Consider the following 13,090-nt stretch of genomic DNA (forward strand, 5'->3'; position numbering starts at 1 on the left):
AAGGGAGGGCAAGGAGAGGGGGTGGCTGGCTCTCTCACCGTCGCAGCCCCTCCCACCAGCAGTTCTCTACTCCAGGCAGTCTCTGGGTCAATCCTCATGGCAGTGAGGGCTCACAGGTGAGCACCTGAGGCTCAGAGAGGTCGAGCAACTTGGTCAAGGCCACACAATGGGAGCTGGGATTCCCCAGGGATGCTGCCCTGCTTCCGCCTCAATGTCTTCCCTTCCAGGTGTCACACATTTACTCCTGCCCAGGCCAGCGTTCCACCCCATGTGGCTATAGCCACCAAGGTGGGCCCAGGTGACAACCCGACCCAGCCCTGGAACCCAACTGTCACTCGGACCTGAGGGCGTGCAAGGACAGAGGCTCTCTGCAAGTAAACCAAGAAGTCTTTATTACGGGCGTCCTGTGTGCTGGGGTGGCTGCACGCGGCGGTGCGGAGGTGGCTGTATGTATCTCTGGGGGCACCTGGGACCTCACACCCCTCCCCCCAGTTGTACTTGGTACATCTCATCTCAGTCTTTGCAGGGACCCTCCTGAGTGCTTGCTTCATGCTGGGTACAGGGGACAACACAGGTAGGACCTGGCTCAGCTGTGGAGGGGACAGACAGGGAAGGCTTCCTGGAGGAAGAGGTGCCTGAGTGAGGGTTAAAGGGTGGGTTGGAATATAGGGCAGTGGAAACTGCAGCCAGAGGCCCAGGAGCCAGACAAGCCATATTCAGGTAGTTCCGTATCACTAGAGCCCAGGCTGCAGGGCAGTGGGAGCAGGCAGGAGTCTTGGAGGGAGCCTGGGAGGGCTGGAAAGGACAGAGGGCGTGGTCAGGGTTCAGGAAGGACCTCGACTGGGCTGGTGTGTGTGAGGAGTGCTCCAGCGTGAGCCACAGTGGGGTCCTCCTGGAGCCTACAGCTGGCTGGGACCCCAGAGTAGCAGGCTGAGGACAGTGGAGAGCAGCACCAGGGTGACGACAGCCGGCTGCGGGGCATGGGCCCCGTTGGCATTGCACAGGTCAGTGGAGCAGCACGTGATATTCTTCTTGCTCACGTAGTAGTTCTCCGAGTCCTCCTTGCAGTGCGAGCTACAGCCCTTGCTGATGATGGTCAGGACGCCAATAGCACCTGGCAACCGGGGAACCACTGGGCTGCGGCTGGTCCTGGGCACTCACCCACCTGGTACCGCCCCAGCCCCCATGTCCCCCTCTAATTAAAACTCTACATCACCCTGGCTCAGCCTCAAGGTGACAAGCAGTGTGAGGGCAGGGACCTGGTCTCATGCATGTCCCCATGCCCAGGGCAGCCAGACCTGTGGAATGACTGAGTAAATGCGGAAATGGATGGATGAGTGATGGATGGATGGATAGATGGGGGAAGAATAGATAAATGGATTAGTGAGTAAGCAATGGATAAGGGAGTGTAGGAATGGATGAGTGATGGAGGGGGAACAGGGGATGGATGGATGAGTGATGGGTGGGGGATAAGTGGATAAATGCATGGATGGATGGATGATAAATGGATGAGTGATGGATGGGGGACGGCTGCAGGGATGAATAATGGATGAGGGGCATGGGTGGATGGGAAGCTGAGCGCCTCTCTGAGTCTATGTCTGGATAGATGAACAGGTGGACAGAAGGATGCAGTGTTCAATTCGGTGGCAGAGACCCAAGCCCAGGGTCTTTGAATTCCTGCTGGTGGACACAAGCGGCAGGGAGTCTAAGGGGATGGCACACAGGGTAGGGCAGGCCCACATCCAGCCCAGGGGACTCTGGGCAGGGTCACCAGGAAGATGAGGGGACAGCAGGGTCACTCACTGATGCGCTCAGTCCAGCACTGGGTCTCCGAGAGGGTGCAGTTCTGCACGTGCTGGCAGTCCTCATTGCTCACCTGGGATTTGCAGGAGAAGCACTGCAGGGCGGTGCCTGCAGGGGGGTAGGGGCTCAGAGGCTGCCTGGCTTGCTCTCCCACGTCCTGGGAGGAACAGCCTCGTTTTCTCACCTGCCACAGGGACAGCGACAGACAGACAGACAGCGCTGTCAGGTGCCCTCCAGGAGCTGGGAACATGGGGGAGCACAAGAGCCCGTCCCGCCCCTCACCTGGGCGCCCCTCACCAGGAAGGAACGGCCATGATCCAAATCCACCCAGATGGCCTCTCTGCCCACCTCCTGTCACAGCACCTGGAATCCACCTTTAGTGCCCAGCCCATCCTGTAGGATTTTAAAGCTCTGACAAAATGCCCATGCTCCTTAGAGGGAAGGGCCAACAAACCCCATGTGGGTCCTGGCTGATCCCACCTGGCAGCGGCCTGCTGGACTCCGGGCCCTTCCCAGAATGGCACATGCCTGCAGGCATCAACGCCCTCCCGTCCTTGTCCCCAACAGCCTGTGCAAGCCCAGCTCAGCCTCTCAGCCCCTCAGCCGTCTCCCCCACCAGTGCTGTGAGATCATGGGTGGGCCCCCTGGGTCCTGTTCTGTCCCTTGAGGTAGTGTCCCCAGCTGTCATGATGGTGTCTCCTCTGGTCAAAACAATGGTGAAGCTGGGATGTAAGGCACCCCAGTGCAAACAGGCTCCATGCTGCTCATTTACTACTTACAGGCCAAACCCTAGTGGCCTTGGGGCCGCTGTCATGATCCCCACTTTCCAGGGCAAAGCTAAGGCTCAGAGTGGTTCCGTTACCACTGAGGGACGCTGGGCCAGGAGAGAACGAGCCAGGCCTGGAGTCCAGCCTGCAGCGACTTAGGCCCCCACCCTCCCCATGGGACCCAGCTGTCTGCAGCCGCCCGGAGAGGCTGAGGAGCAGGATCAAGTGCTCTCAGGACAGCTCCCTCCCTTATTTCAGTCTTCCCACCTTCCCTCTGTGGTGTTTCTTCACTTGAGGCTTTGTGTCCTTGTGCCTCCCACCTACCCTGAAGTCTCTGTGTGCTTCCGTCTGTCTGTCTGCCCCTCCAGGAGCCTGGCCCTGCCCCACAGTGGTGCAGGGGAGAAACCAGGCTGCCAGGCCAGCCTGTCTCAGGAGACAGCTCAGGGCAACGGCCGGGTGAGTGGATTCTGCATCTGGGCTGTACTAAGAGCTGCCCCGGAGGGCACATGGTCCAGATGAAAGCCCCTCCTTCCGGCTGCCGCCTCCCTTCCTTCCACCTGACCTCCCTTCTCCCTATCCCCCCACCGGCCTCCTCTTCTTTCTGCCCCTCTGGCCTCCCTCCAATGCTCCCACCCCAGCCCGGCTCCCCTGGCCCTGCCCTGTGGCTGGCTGGGGACTCACCTGGCTGCAGGGCCCAGCCAGCAGCCAGCAGGATGAAGAGGACAGCTTTCATGGTCACAGGAAGGCAATGGTGGAGGGGACCTCAGAGCGGCTTTATATCGCTTCAGCCGGAAAGGGGGAGGCTCCACTGCCCACTGTCAACACGGCCAGGTTTCCTGGGGCCAGCAGGGCTGTGGGCAGGGCGAATCCCGGTCTCCTGCTGCCCCACCAGGCTGTACCCTCCCACTCCCTGTGTCTTTCTTTCTGCTTCCCGAAGGCAGGGCCTGCCCGGGACAGGGACCACTCTCCGCACACTCAGCCATTTCTTAGCTGTCCTCAGGATGAGGCCCCAGACTCGACCTCCACCCATGTCAGAGCAGGCAGTGTGGCCGGAGAAGGGACACCAGTTCCTTGAGACGCATTCACTCCTTTAGTCTTCCAGTGAAGGTTGAGAGGTGCCTCCCTCGCTCAGCCCCCTGCGCTTCGTGCAAGAGCAGCACTGGGGCTCACTGCCCCGAGGTGGGTGACAGGCCTTCATCAGATGTCACAGAGGTATCAGTGTGTACCGAGGTGTGAGCTGCAGAGAGGGTGCCGCAGGCTGGGATTGTTCTGGGAAGTGCCCTGAAAGCTGATGGGGCGCGGGCACAGCCAGGGCACACAAGTGTGAAGTGTCGGGGGTGCACAGGCCAGGCCTGAGCCTTAACCCTCGTGACCTTCCAATCCCCACACGACCCACACGACTGGAACTTAAGCTACAAAGGAGTGGGGAAGTGCAGTGCCAGTGGCATCTGGAGCAGGAGGCGGAAGGGGTTGGCTCGGCTGGACAGTCTCTGGACCCCCACTCTCTCCACCCTGCTTTGTGTCCTAGGGTCCACAGGGCTCCCACTGGCTGGTGAGTGCAAGGCAGGAGGTTCAGCGATCAGGTCATCCCTGACTCCTGGGGTGCGGTCAGGTGGCTGAGTCACACAGGCTCTGGCCAGCCTCTGGTGATGAACTGTTACTTCCTCTCCTCTCGTCCCTCTAAGCCCAGGAGGCCAGCGGCTTCTTGCTGCTGTTGACCTGTGGGCTTTAGTGGTCCCTGTTGTCCTCTCAACCTGCCCCCCTTTTGCAAACAGTCTCCCCATGACTCCCTGTGCTGGTGGGTACAGGCCACGCCCACTGCCTGCTAGCCAAGTGCCTGTCTGGGGGGCAACAGGCCCCTCCCACCTGGAGGTCAGCTGCTCTGACCTTCATCTTCTCCTTGATTTAACCCTGGAAAAGGGCCCTGGGGACTGTTGGAGCGATGAGGATGTTGATGGGTGAACCCTGGGGAAATAGGCTCCAGCTCAATCTGCCTGGGCAGGGGCGGGAGGCCAAGGGGCTGATGGATCCCTCTCAGTGTGGGGCAGCTCCCATCTTCTCACCCTGAGTCCTGGACCAAGGTGCCAGGGTGACCCGCGACCCAGACCCTGGGACTCGTAACACCTGCAGTCTCCCCTGCCCAGCTGCCCGCCACCTACCAGGCTGCGCTCTTTCCAGTGGAAATTGACTCCCCTTTGGCAGGGGAGTCTACCCTGGGGCTCAGAGAGGACCAGGAACTTGCTTAAGTGTGGCCCCTCCCCCAGGGCACCTTTCTCGCCCACTGTGCTCACCAGAACTTTCTCTAAACACCCCACTCCGGGCCAGTCCCATGAGCTCAGGTGACTCACACAGTAAGTAAAATGTGACTTCACTGTTTCTGTGTGTGCCTGCCTGCCTGTCTGCCCCCCGCCACACACACCTAGCTCCCACCCATGGGACTATGGGTACTCTTTCCTGGAGCCTTTTTTATCTGTCCAGTTCCTAGCACTGGCCTGGAACATTCCTTCCTCAAATATTGACAGGTGTAAATGTTTGTTGATCTGATTTGATATGAAGTGATTACACGAAGGCAGTGGTTCTCAAATGGGGGTGCTTTTGCACCCCAGGGGTCATTTAACAAGCCAGGAGACATTTCCCCATTGAGGGGTTGTCCCCACTGAAGGTGCAACTGGCTCCCGGAGCCCCAGGCCCAGAATGTTGCTATAGGACCCCCCACAGGACCATCCAGCCCCAGGGTCAGGCACAGTCACAGAGCAGGAGCCTCGCCCTAGCTGTCCAGTGGGTGTGGAGGGAAGAGTGTGAAACCCCAAAGCATGAGGAGCTAGGGAACACTGTCTGCAGGGCTTGGGACTTGCCGGGTCCGCCACCCTACACTAGTTCCACTGTGGTATTTGGAAGCACACGCATTCACTCACAGCTGGAAGGGAACCAGCCTCAGGGAGAATTGGACCTGGACCTCGAGTCTCACCCACATCTGATGTAGATGGCCCTAGAGGAGGCTTCAAGGGGACTCACCCTTAGCACCCCTCCTTCCTTCTGCGCTGTGGTTACCTCCCAGGACTCCAGAGTTTCCTGTTCTCTCTTGGCCCTCCACTTACTTGCCAAACCCCATGGACCCAAACCGTCAGGTTCCCTGGAGACCTGCCTGTTTTCATAACCCTGGCTTCCAGCTTCTACCAGGATGTGAAGTGGAACGGGTAGGACCAGCAGTGGGACCAGGCCCCGGGGGGGCATGCTCTGCTGGGAGCAGATTCCACCCCACAGGGGTCCTTGCTAATAGACCACTACTACTCCTGGGGCTGCCACACAGTCCCACACTTGAACTGGGTCCCCTCTCTGCCAGCAGGGCATGGGCTTTACAAGCTCCCTCAGCTGGGAGCCCCCTCCTTACTGAGACTCTCACTCCAAGATCCTCCCCCGAGGGGCTGGCTGGTGAAGTGTGCCCATCTGAGGCCTCCAAAGCCTGGAGGCAGGGCTCTTCTGGGTCCAGCACCATTTCCAGGCAGGTCTGCAGGCAGAGGGACAGCAGTGGTAGACCCCAGGGGACACTAGTAGATGCTCTTCTTTGTCCTCTTTCTGACCCCTCTCCTCGAGGCAATGTTCAAGGGTCCCAGAGTGCCGGCAGGAGTATCTCAGCATCGATGAAGAAACATCCAGCCTAAGAGAAAGCTTGTATGAGTTACTTTGAGTCAAACTGATGGCAATTTCCGGGAAGCAAAATCTCAATGGGCCGAGAAAAAGCTCCGCAAGATGGCGGTTTGCAGCTTATTTTATATGTAGAATCAAAGGAGGGGGGTTACATGAAATCCACTGGTGGTAGATTAAGGGGGTGAGTTCACTTTTTACAGCACATAGAGATGGTAATCAGAGGACAAAAATAATGAGGGATTCTATACTTTCCTTTTCTGGCCCAGAAAATGGGATTACTGACATCCCAAGGGCATGTTATCTTGGATGCAAAAAGACAGTAGACATGCCCACTTGAGATAGAGATTGACCTTTGTCAAGGAAGCTACAGACTAAAGATGTGACTTCCCACCATGGCCCACCTGTTAGGAATTTTTATGTTCACGCCATCCTATGTGGTTATTTTGTCTCCTGAACTTGTCAGGTTTAACATGTGGCCTCTTTTCCATCCACAGGGGGAAGACCCATGCATCTTGGGGGTGGGTGCATGTGATCCCATGTCCACCAGGTGGCAGCAGACTGTCACAGGGGTGGAGCTGGGCTTCCTGGGGCAACCTCGCTGTCCCAGGAGACCCCACTAAGGGAGGGTTCTGGGCTCCATGCAGCCCTCTTCATGTGCGCGCTATGCTCCTGCCCCTTTCCTCTCAGTCAAGCACGTTGAATTCACCCATATTTTCAATACAGGGAGCCATGTGCAACCAAGTGGTGCTGGTTCCAAGCCACAAAGTTTTGGGGTGCATTGTCATGCAGCAGCAGATGGCTGATACAGGGGCGTAAGGGCAGAGGAGGACCAGGCAGGAGGCAACTGAGGCCAGGGTGGCCTGGACTAGGGAAAGCAGTTGTTGGGAGTGAGATCAGCATGGCTGTGCAGGGCTCCTGCTCACCTGGCTGTGGGGTGTAAGGGACACAGAACATCAAGGGTGACTCTGAGTTTTTGGCCTGAGTGAATGGAAAGTTGTCACTCACTGAGATAGGGAGTTGTGGATGGAGTGAGGCTGGGCAGGAGGATTGAGAGTTCAGATTTAAAAATGCTGTCTGAGACGACTGTTAGAAAGCCACGTGGAGATGTGGGTAACGTGTCTGCTCGCTTGCGGGCCGTGAAAAAATTCATGAGTCAGGTAGAAATACAGAAGGAAGATTTATTAAAGTAAGAGAAAGGTCGGCTGGGCAGAGTCTGCAGGGAAACTACTACAAACTACTGCGTGGAGTCTTTGGTCTCCAATGTTTTGTCTTCCTGTAGTTGGGGGTGGAGGAAGGTGCGTAAAGCTGGTTACCTTTGACCTTTGCATATGTTATGTAGATCTAAGTTGGAGCCGGGAGAGTGGATCCCACACAGATGTAAAACCTCTCCAGGTCACTGCCAGGCCTGCAAAGGCAAAGTAAATAGAACCACTGAAACTGGCATGCATAGTAAATGTACAGTAAGCAGTCCTTAAGGTTTGCTGGAAAGGAGGAAAAGAAAGATTTCAAAAAGTCCCAAACGAAATTATGCCCGTTAAATCGAATTATACCAGAGGTCCAAATCTCAAAATAGATTTAATGCCACCATTACAATCCCATCTTATCAATTAGGACAAGGATAGCCGGGGTGTGGGGCATTATTCAACCCACCAGCCTGCCTCTGGTCCCCAGATTCACATTGGTCCATCATGTAAAATAGTCACCCCATCGCAAGGTCCCCCAAAGCCTCAACTCATTACGCCACCAGCTCAAGTCCAAATCTCACCCAAGTCTCACCAGCTCAAAAGTCCCAGATATCATCATGCAAATCACCAAAATTAGGTGTAGCTGAGGTTCTAGCTAAGTAAGAGGATGGGTAGGAAGAAACTGGCATTAGCTACTCCTGTCGCTAAGGGCAGGGGCCTAATTTGCTGCCTTCCCCACCCCCATTAGAAACTTCCCCATCAAAGGCCATTCTGGACTGGGGGGCACAGAGCCCCATCTGCCCTCACGCCCACCCTTGCCCAGGACTGTGAGGGCCCCCAACTCGTTCTGCACAGGGTTCCAATCCCGAGACTCCAGTCACCCCCCGCCCTTGCTACAGACGGACAAGTCGAGGCTAGGAGCCCGGGCGGAGGCCATCGACGCCCATCCTCGGCTGCCCTTCGGTCTCCCCTGCATCTCTACCGCCTTCTGCGAAGCCACCGAGACGAGAGTCCTCCGGGCTGCCTAGAGCGTCCCGGAAGTGGCGGTGACGGTAAGGGGCGCGGATCGGCTGCACTTCCGGCGGTGGCGGCTGCTCCGGGTCCGCAGGTGAGTGGGGGCCGGGCCTGGGAGGCGGGTGGGCTGCGTGCGGTCTGGGCCTCTCGCCCGGGCATCGTCCCCGGGAGCCGCACCCCTCCCCGCGCTCGGGCCCCGAGCCCCCGACCGTCAGGGACCGGGGACCGAGCTGCAGCCCCCGCCTCGTCCCCAGCCCTCGCTCCCAGCCTGGCCGCGGCGCCCAGTCTCGACCCCCGGGCGCCACCTGCGCGAGGCGCCAGGCACCGAGCCTCCCGCCTGCCCCCGGAGGGAGCCACCCGACTGGGCTTTCTGTTTTGCTCGGTGGTCCGCCCTCGCCCCCGACGGGGCCCCGGAATAGGAACGTTCCCCAGCACGGCCCTGCGGCCTCGCGCGGGGGCCCAGCCCCGGGTCCGCGCCCCGCGCCCCGCGGAGGAGGGGCCTGTGTGTGGCCACGCCCCGCGGAGGAGGGGCCTGCGTGTGGCCACGCCCCGCGCCCCACTCCCTCCCCGCACGCTGCTCGGCTCCCGGGAGCCTCCCTGCCGGTGGCGCTCCCCGTGTTTGGGGCCCCTGCTAACGGGGCCTTCAGTTCTTCTTGCTCTCCAGGCTTCATCTTTTCCTCCGTCTCCAGAACGCGTGTTGCTGGCGTGTTTCTCCCGGGTACTCGTCGTGCCGACGCACTGCCACTCCTCCCCTGAAGCCCTCGGCTCCCTTTTGAGGACAGCGGGGGGGTCTAGGCAGAAACCAGCGCCTCCCTCTGCCCTCTTCGGCCGCAGCTCTGCCCCCCTCCGTTTCCTTTGTCCCTTGGGCACCAGAGGATACTATGTTTACCTCTGTCGGAGTCCAAGGGGCCTCGGGTCACTGCTTCCTTTGAAGTGGCAAGGCTGGAAACCCTGTGATTTCCCTTGCCGGGTCATGGTAACTTTTGGTTTAAGAACGTGTTTCCGAAGTAATATCTAACTTTCATTTTTAAAGGAGGTTTTGTCTTGCTAGCCAGATGACCGTGTTGTCAGCTGTCTTGTACCGCCCTGCACATACCTGCATGTCACGCGTGAGGAAGCATCCGTCATGAGTGAATTCCTGGCACTGAGCCTGCAGGACACCTTTTCCAGCGGTCCCGGCCCTTCCTCCTTCCTGTGGTGCTTCGAGTCAGGCTCTCTCAAGTGACTGGGCTCCCATTTTCTCCTGGTTTCATATTAAACATCTCCCTAAAGGTGGATTGTGGCCTTTACTTCCCTCTGCTCCCCGTAGGGCCAAACAGTACGGCATCACACTGTCACACCCAGTAAATAGGATGTAAATAGTATCCCTGTAGGACCAGCACCTTCCTTCACTTTGCAGACCAGGACTGACTCGGAAGGGTGCAAGGATGTGCCCAGAAATGACTGGTTACAGGCCCGGATTTGTCTTTGGGGCTGTTGCTACATTTGAGGAAACTTTTCATTTCTCTTGAGTTGTCTCAAAGAGCCACATTTTTATGCACTTTGTATGACTCATCCTGTGGGCTCACCAACTGCTCCAAGTTGGGAGAAGCAGCCAAGATGAGGGTTTGGGGTGGGTAGGGAGTCACAGCCAGAAGTGCACTTGTGAGTACCACATGCCTTTCACTGCGGGACGTGGCGAGGGGTGACAGTAAGCTCACTGTGGCTGCTACCTGGGTGGTCTGCGGTCCCTCCCAGGTGAGGGGTGACAGGGCTCTAGGCTGAGTCATGGAGGGCAGGGGACAGCTGGCTACGAGGGAGAAGACAGGACTGTCAGAGCCATCTCAGGGCTGAGCAGACCAGTGGGGTGGTCACTGTCAGGACCACAGCTCCTCAATCCTTGGAAGCTGGAGGATGGTGGTGTCACCAGGCGAAGTATGGCGGGACCCATGATTCTCACAGACTGCCCTGGGCCAGCAAGGGTGTATCCACCACACCCTGCAAGTCTGCTCGATGGCACAGGGAAGGGTGTGGGGTGCTCTGGGAAATTGTTATAAAAGGATAGAATTGTCCATCTGGAAGTCACCAGTGACTCAGAAGTCCTTTGGTAGAAGTTGGAATTCAGAACCAGTGTGTCAGCACGCTGGCGGCTGCGCAGAGAGCTAGGCAGCCATGGACACTGGGTCAGTCACCGGCCAGCTTGTGTGGGAAGTTTCTACACCACTGGTTTCAGCGGCAGCTTCCCAATGTGTACACTGGTGAGGACATGCCTACACGCAGCCTAGGCCCGCGCTCCATGACATTTTTCTTTCTTTCCCCTTCTGCTTTCCAGTTCCTAAAGCACTATGCGTGTGAGACAGCGCTGTGAGTCCTGGAGAGAGGCACCCCTGGCTCAGACAGTACAACCTCGGGTAACCGGAAGCCAGCTCCCAGGGCGCCTCTACTCTCTGGTCTGTGTGGTTGAAGGGAGAAGCTGCCACCATCCCCGCAGAGAAGGCCAGAAGTTTCAACAGCGTGGCGAAGTCTAGGGGACGGTGTGACTCGGGAGAGGTCCAGGAGTTCTCTCCTGGCCAGGGCACTAGGAGCCTGGAAGACGGGGGACAGCTGAGGCAAGAGGTTGCTGGAACTGGAGGGAGGAACAGAGGAGGAACCGTGGCTTGTGGTGGCGCAGGATCAGCAGAACGGGGTGGGCAGAGTGGAGAGAGAAACGGGCAAGCCAGGGGAACGGGAGGAAAGGGGAGAGGAGGCAGGAAGGCTGTGTGTCCTCCATCTGAGGGACAAGCCTCCCCCCACATGGCCTCCAAGCAGGCTGCCGGGAGGGGCCCAGGGGAGAAGCGCAAGAGGGTGGTGCTGACGCTGAAGGAGAAGATGGACATCTGCGCACGCCTGGAAAGGGGCGAGAGCCGGAAGGCGCTGATGCAGGAGTACAACGTGGGCATGTCCACGCTGTACGACATCAAGGCCCACAAGGCACAGCTGCTGCGCTTCTTCGCCAGCTCTGACTGCAACAAGGCCTTGGAACGCCGGCGCACGCTGCACACGCCCAAGCTCGAGCACCTGGACCGCGTCCTGTACGAGTGGTTCCTGGGCAAGCGCGCCGAAGGCGTGCCCGTTTCGGGCCCCATGCTCATCGAGAAGGCCAAGGACTTCTATGAACAAATGCGGCTAACCGAGCCCTGCGTGTTTTCTGGCGGGTGGCTGTGGCGTTTTAAGGCCAGACACGGCATTAAGAAGCTGGACGCATCCAGCGAGAAGCAGATGGCCGACCACCAGGCGGCTGAGCAGTTCCGTGCGTTTTTCCGGAGCTTGACCTCAGAGCATGGCCTGACGCCGGAGCAGGTTTACAACGCTGATGAGACGGGCCTCTTCTGGCGGTGCTTGCCGAGTCCCACCCCCGAGGGTGGGGCTGTGCCTGGAGGCAGGCAGAACAGGGACAGGCTGACCGTCCTCATGTGTGCCAATGCCACGGGCTCCCACAAAATCAAGCCCCTGGTGATCGGGAAATGCAGCGGCCCCCGGGCTTCCAGAGGCATCCAGCACTTGCCCGCGGCGTACCGGGCCCACGGTAACGCGTGGGCGGACAGGGCGGTTTTCTCGGACTGGTTCCATCATATCTTTGCTCCGTCGGTGAGAGAGCACTTCCGATCCCGGGGCTTGCCGGAGGACAGCAAAGCTATGCTCCTGCTGGACAGCTCCCGGGCCCACCCGCAGGAGTCCGAGCTGGTGTCCGCGAACATCTTCACCATCTTCCTGCCCGCCAGCGTCACCTCCTTAATCCAGCCCATGGACCAGGGCATCCGGCGAGACTTCATGAGGCATTTCATCAACCCCCCTGTCACGCCACAGGGCTTCCACCCACGCTACAATGTGAACGACGCCGTCTGCAGCGTGGCCTGTGCCTGGGACGCGGTGCCCGGTGCCGTCTTCAGCCGGGCCTGGAGGAAGCTGTGGCCCGCGGCTGCGCTGGCCGAAGGCTCCTCTTCCGAGGAGGAGCCCGAGCGCCTGAGAACCAAGCCTCACGACCAGACCTTCGCGCACGTCCTGGAGCGCGGGAGAGAGGCGGCGTCCCGCCCGAGCAGCAGACTCAATGGGAGCGCGGCGGCCGAGCGCGCTGGGCCTGGGCAGGAGGCTGGAGGGGCGCGCCCCGCTGCGGGCCACCCAGAGCAGGCCCAAAAGGAGGGTGCGGCCGGGGAGGGCGAGGAGGTGGCCTGGGAGCAGGCGGCCGTGGCCTTTGACGCCGTGGTCCGCTTTGCCGAGGCGCAGCCTTGCTTCTCGGCCCCGGAGGTGGGGCAGCTGCGCGCGCTGCGCTCGGTGTTCGTGCGGCAGCGGCAGGGGCGGCGGCGGTGCCCGGCACTCAGGGCCGGGGTCAAGCTCGAAGCCCCCCAGGAGCTCGCGGGGGGGTGCGCCGCCTCTGCCGGCTCCCCACTGCCCGGCTCGGCCCTGGCGGGTGAGAACTGACTGCGTCTCCAGCCGCGTGGCTGCGTGGCCACACCCACCAGCGGGGAGCTGTTCCAGGAGGGTGGGTGCTGAGACAAGCGCGCCCAGCCCCTCTCCTTCCGGCCAACCGAGTAACGCGCCGGTCGTCACACGAACATGAGGACGTATTCTGGCAGGGCCCACCAAGCCTAAACATACCTGAGTGTCCTGTGGCCACACTCCAGGACTGGACGGGCAGGTTCTGGTCTGGTGGCTGGC

At 59.4% G+C, this 13,090-nt stretch overlaps 2 protein-coding genes across 3 annotated transcripts; one reads left to right on the forward strand and one right to left on the reverse strand.

Moving 5' to 3' along the window:
- Window positions 1–464: 464 nt before the first annotated feature.
- On the reverse strand, window positions 465–8,377 carry PSCA (prostate stem cell antigen). 2 transcript variants are annotated; one of them, XM_081070302.1, is made up of 6 exons: window positions 8,308–8,377; window positions 7,532–7,623; window positions 5,962–6,228; window positions 3,252–3,807; window positions 1,804–1,911; window positions 465–1,114 (listed from the first exon to the last, which is right to left on the reverse strand). In XM_081070302.1, exons 4-6 carry the CDS (start codon window positions 3,301–3,303, stop codon window positions 900–902), a joined length of 375 nt encoding a protein of 124 aa, XP_080926428.1. In that variant the 5' UTR covers window positions 3,304–3,807; window positions 5,962–6,228; window positions 7,532–7,623; window positions 8,308–8,377; the 3' UTR covers window positions 465–899. The 2 variants fall into 2 exon arrangements, with proteins under 2 accessions (XP_080926428.1, XP_080926429.1); XM_081070303.1 differs by lacking the exon at window positions 8,308–8,377 and adding an exon at window positions 7,984–7,994.
- Window positions 8,378–11,188: 2,811 nt separating this feature from the next.
- Window positions 11,189–12,853, forward strand: JRK (Jrk helix-turn-helix protein; the record flags this gene model as incomplete). The annotated part of the gene is made up of 1 exon (XM_081070888.1): window positions 11,189–12,853. The coding sequence occupies one exon, from the start codon at window positions 11,189–11,191 to the stop codon at window positions 12,851–12,853; it is 1,665 nt and encodes a 554-aa protein (XP_080927014.1).
- Between the last annotated feature and the right edge of the window lie 237 nt (window positions 12,854–13,090).

The sequence above is a fragment of the Rhinolophus hipposideros genome (assembly GCF_964194185.1).
Source record: "Rhinolophus hipposideros genome assembly, chromosome: 13".
Taxonomy (NCBI): domain Eukaryota; kingdom Metazoa; phylum Chordata; class Mammalia; order Chiroptera; family Rhinolophidae; genus Rhinolophus; species Rhinolophus hipposideros.

Coding starts and splice junctions, on each gene's coding strand:
- PSCA (XM_081070302.1), bottom strand. CDS start 3,303: ATGAAAGCTGTCCTCTTCATCCTGCTGGCTGCTGGCTGGGCCCTGCAG. Junction 1,912..3,251: donor TGGCTGGGCCCTGCAGCCAG/GTGAGTCCCCAG, acceptor ACCCCCCTGCAG/GCACCGCCCTGCAGTGCTTC. Junction 1,115..1,803: donor GTGCTGGACTGAGCGCATCA/GTGAGTGACCCT, acceptor CCCGGTTGCCAG/GTGCTATTGGCGTCCTGACC.